Source organism: Ursus arctos, unplaced genomic scaffold, assembly GCF_023065955.2.
Source record: "Ursus arctos isolate Adak ecotype North America unplaced genomic scaffold, UrsArc2.0 scaffold_2, whole genome shotgun sequence".
NCBI classification, from domain to species: domain Eukaryota; kingdom Metazoa; phylum Chordata; class Mammalia; order Carnivora; family Ursidae; genus Ursus; species Ursus arctos.
This window is the reverse complement of record NW_026622874.1, coordinates 6,666,269-6,669,819: the sequence shown is the minus strand read 5'-3', so window position 1 is coordinate 6,669,819 and position 3,551 is coordinate 6,666,269. Positions and strand designations below refer to the sequence as shown.

Sequence of the window (3,551 nt, the reverse complement as noted above, 5' to 3'; positions counted from 1 at the left end):
AAATCGGGGCTCAGGTTCTGGGAGCAGGAAGCCAGGGGCCTGCGGCCCCTCTCCTGGGTGGAGCGGTTCCCACGCGGGACTCTGCGTTTCTCTCCCCATAAAGTGAATTCAGAGGCATCCAGTGCGAGGGGCGTGCACGGGGGGTCTACGGAGGGTCTAGCACAGCGCCTCAAGCACGGTGAGATGTCCAGACTTGAAGGAGAGAAATGGGTGCCCGAGCTCTCAGACGTTACCGTCTAGGAGGGGAGGCGGAGGCGCAAACCATGACCACAGCACACATCAGGACCAAACGGGAACTTGGACGGGGCCCCCCAGGGCAGAGGCAGGCCTGCGTGGACACTTCCCAGGGCCCCGCCCGTCAGACGGCTCGTGAGCATCGCTGGAACACCCCGGAAAGACCAGATTGCGCGTCTGTAAACGTGGGCACGCTTTCAGGCCCGCGGCGCCCTGGGGACCCTTGTTCTACGGCCCACGGCCATTCCGAAGGGGCCGCCGCTCTCTCAAGGTGAGGTCGCGGCCTCCCTCTGCCGCCCCTTAATCTGCACCCCCTCCCGATTCAGGATGTGCCGGGGAGGCTGGCGGAGGGCAGGGGCCGGGCTGTTTGACCAACCTGGTACCGGGTCTGGCACGTAGCCGGGGGTGGGTGGGGGGTAAGTAAATAGCTCCGAGGACGCGGGCAAGGGTCGCTGCCCCGGCCCGGCGCGCCGGCGAGCGGGAGGCCCGCCCCGTGATGTGGATTGCGGCCGGCGGGCCGGGGCGGGCGGGGGGGTCGCCGGGGTGGGGGGAGGGGGAGCGGCCCAAGTTCACGCCTCCCCTCCCCCCGCCGCAGCGGCGGAAGCGGCAGTTCCCACGGCGTCTGGCGGGGCTGAGGGCGGGCCGACCCCCCGGGGGGACACGGGCCTCCGCGCGCCCGGCCCTTTGAGCGCGCCGCCGCCCCTCCCTCGGCCCGCGCCCTATAACCCGGGCCCGCGCCCCTCGGGCGGCGCACTGGCTTGCACAGCGATGGCCGCGGCTCGGTCCCAGCAGCTCGGCTTCGGGGCCGCCCCCGCGCTCCCCGCGCCCCCGCCCGGCCCCGCCGCCGCCGCTACCCCGCCGCCGCCCCCGGGCCCCGGCCCCTTCGCCGGCTTCCTGGGTGTCGGCCCCGTGCCAGTCGCGGCGCCCCCTGCGCCCCGCGCGCCCCCCGCAGGCGCGCCCACCCCGTCGGCGTCGCAGCGCCGCAAGCGCACGTCGTTCAGCGCGGAGCAGCTGCAGCTGCTGGAGCTCGTCTTCCGCCGGACCATGTACCCCGACATCCACCTGCGCGAGCGCCTGGCCGCGCTCACCCTGCTCCCCGAGTCCAGGATCCAGGTAAGCCTCGCGCTCGGCAGGTCGCTCTCCGGTAGCCCCCGGGTCCCGGGCTGCCCACGGCGGGTGGCGTCGGGACCCGTCGCTGGGGCGATCGTGGGGGGGGGGGGGAGTCCGGCGGCGCGCGCGCAGCCACTTTCCTCCGTCGGAGTCCAGTGTGATCGCGGCCCCTCCAAGGACGCCCTCCGGCCCCTTGAAAGGGTCGGAAAGTCCACCTCGAGCAGGAGGGTGAGAAGTACTTTAACACTTTTTCTTGATCCAGGAAGGACGGATAAATGAGGCACGCTTGGGGCTTCCCCCGGTGGGACCCTGGTCTCTGGGAGAGGCCAGGGCTGACTCTCCGAGTGGCCCCCAGCGCCCTGAAGGCCCCTTTCTTGGGGGTATTGGGTCTGGAATTTTGGTTCGAAGGAGTGTAGCATCTCAGTAAAGCCTGATTTACGGGGAGCTTCGTGCCACAGTTTGAAAAATCCAATGCCAGGCGCGTTTATTGCGAAGTGATTTAGACCCGAATCCTGGAGCTTGCTGGTGACGAAGAGCCTGCCTTTTTGCGCGAGTCTGCCGCGCGTTGGTCTGTGTCCACAGGCAGTTTTAAGTAGGAGCCCCCACTTTAACACTGGGAGGAGCGGACTCGTTTCCCCGCGTCCCTGGTGGAATCCATCTGTCGGCTCCAAGCGTTCCTAAGGCTTGTTCCCGAGCCTTCTTAAGCCGGACACTCTGTTTGTTGGGAAACGGTGAGCAGAAAACTTCATTCACAGAAGGGAAGTCCGCAGAGCAAAAGCACCTTCTCGATTGATTTGACAAGGGGCTGTACTTCCCGAAATTGATTTTCTAAATTCTCTCAACGCCTGGCATCTTTAAGCGTAGAAGCATTTTATCCTCAAATGCAAAGTGCTTCTGTTTCTGCTACGCTACTTTTCATCCTAGATACCCCCGTATGCTGCCCGGGTAGAACGAGGCGGGTTTCCCGTTTTGCACCCCGGAGCGGTGAGGCAGGGAAAGCCTGGGCCTCTGAATTCCCAGCCACCGTTTGGCCCAAGAGTTTTGTGAAAAGCAGGGGTGGGGGTGGGGCTCCGAGAGGGGAACAAGGGTGGGTTCAAGGGGAACTCAGGAATGGTGAGCTAGCCTAAGCACTCCAACCCCAAACAGCTTCCCTTCCCTCTTCCAGGTGTGGTTCCAAAACCGGCGGGCCAAGTCGAGGCGGCAGAGCGGGAAAGCCTTTCAGCCCTCGGCCAGGCCCGAGCTTTCCCTCCACCCCGCCGTTCAGGGAACCGAAGCGAAATGTTTGAAGCCCCAGCTGCCGCTTGAAGCCCACGTGAACTGCCTGCCCGATCCCAACAGGGCTGGGGAGGGCATCTCCCATCCAGGCTGCCAAGGTCAGCACTTCGAAACCTACTCTCCCCTCTCTGAAGACGCTGGTTCCAAGCCGGACTCGTGGGAGGAACACATCTTTTCTGCCTTCGGTCACTCCTGAGGAGTCTGGGCCAAGCCAGGATCAGCCCCCAGGAGCCAGGACGGAAGGCGACGACGCACACATCGGAAGGCTGGCCTTTCTGGCTGCGGGGTGAGGGACACATGCCTGCTAACCTTGGTGAGAGTTTCGCCGGCGGCTCTGAGCTGTGAAGCTCCCTCCCCTTCTCCTGTGAGCCTCCCTCCCCCCCCCCCCGCCCCCCCTTCTTCTTCCTCCGGCCCCGCCCCAGGAGTCCCGAGGTCCTTGACCTGGGCGTCTCCAAACCCGCACCTCCAGTTCAGTCTGCATCCCTGCTCCTGCTGGCCGGTCCCCCTCTTCCCTTCTGGACTGCGTTGTCAGAACTCCCTCTCCCCGTCCTGAGAACACGAAGGCCAGGCTCACTGTCCCGTTGTGCACCGCAGCTGCCGCGTCTCGGGTTCCTCCAAAGCTTTGACCTTGAACTCACTCGGACCCAGTCCTCACCCTGTCCCCGAGATCGACTCCTTTTCTGTGTATGTGGCCTGTCGTCTTTACACTTGTTCGTAGCTCCGGGGATCATACATGCAGATTATTCCAAGGGCCCCCAGCCTCTGGCTTCTCAGATTTCCACACATCACTCTCTTTAGAAATCTGTAGAAGCCTCCAGTGGCCACCAGATGGAAAAAACCTTTCTGTTACCCTCCCAGACATCTCCAGCCAACTTCTTGAGGTCAGGAGCCCCTCCTGTCCGTCGCCAGGGGACCAAATGAATACCTCTCTC

At 64.6% G+C, this 3,551-nt stretch overlaps 1 protein-coding gene across 1 annotated transcript; it reads left to right on the top strand.

Moving 5' to 3' along the window:
• Positions 1-263: 263 nt before the first annotated feature.
• MIXL1 (Mix paired-like homeobox) lies at positions 264-2,815 on the top strand. The gene is made up of 4 exons (XM_026509041.3): positions 264-505; positions 561-613; positions 830-1,347; positions 2,510-2,815. Exons 1-4 carry the CDS (start codon positions 264-266, stop codon positions 2,813-2,815), a joined length of 1,119 nt encoding a protein of 372 aa, XP_026364826.2.
• Positions 2,816-3,551: the final 736 nt, after the last annotated feature.

Coding starts and splice junctions, on each gene's coding strand:
- MIXL1 (XM_026509041.3), top strand. CDS start 264: ATGACCACAGCACACATCAGGACCAAACGGGAACTTGGACGGGGCCCC. Junction 614..829: donor CGGGCTGTTTGACCAACCTG/GTACCGGGTCTG, acceptor CCCCCGCCGCAG/CGGCGGAAGCGGCAGTTCCC. Junction 1,348..2,509: donor TCCCCGAGTCCAGGATCCAG/GTAAGCCTCGCG, acceptor TCCCTCTTCCAG/GTGTGGTTCCAAAACCGGCG.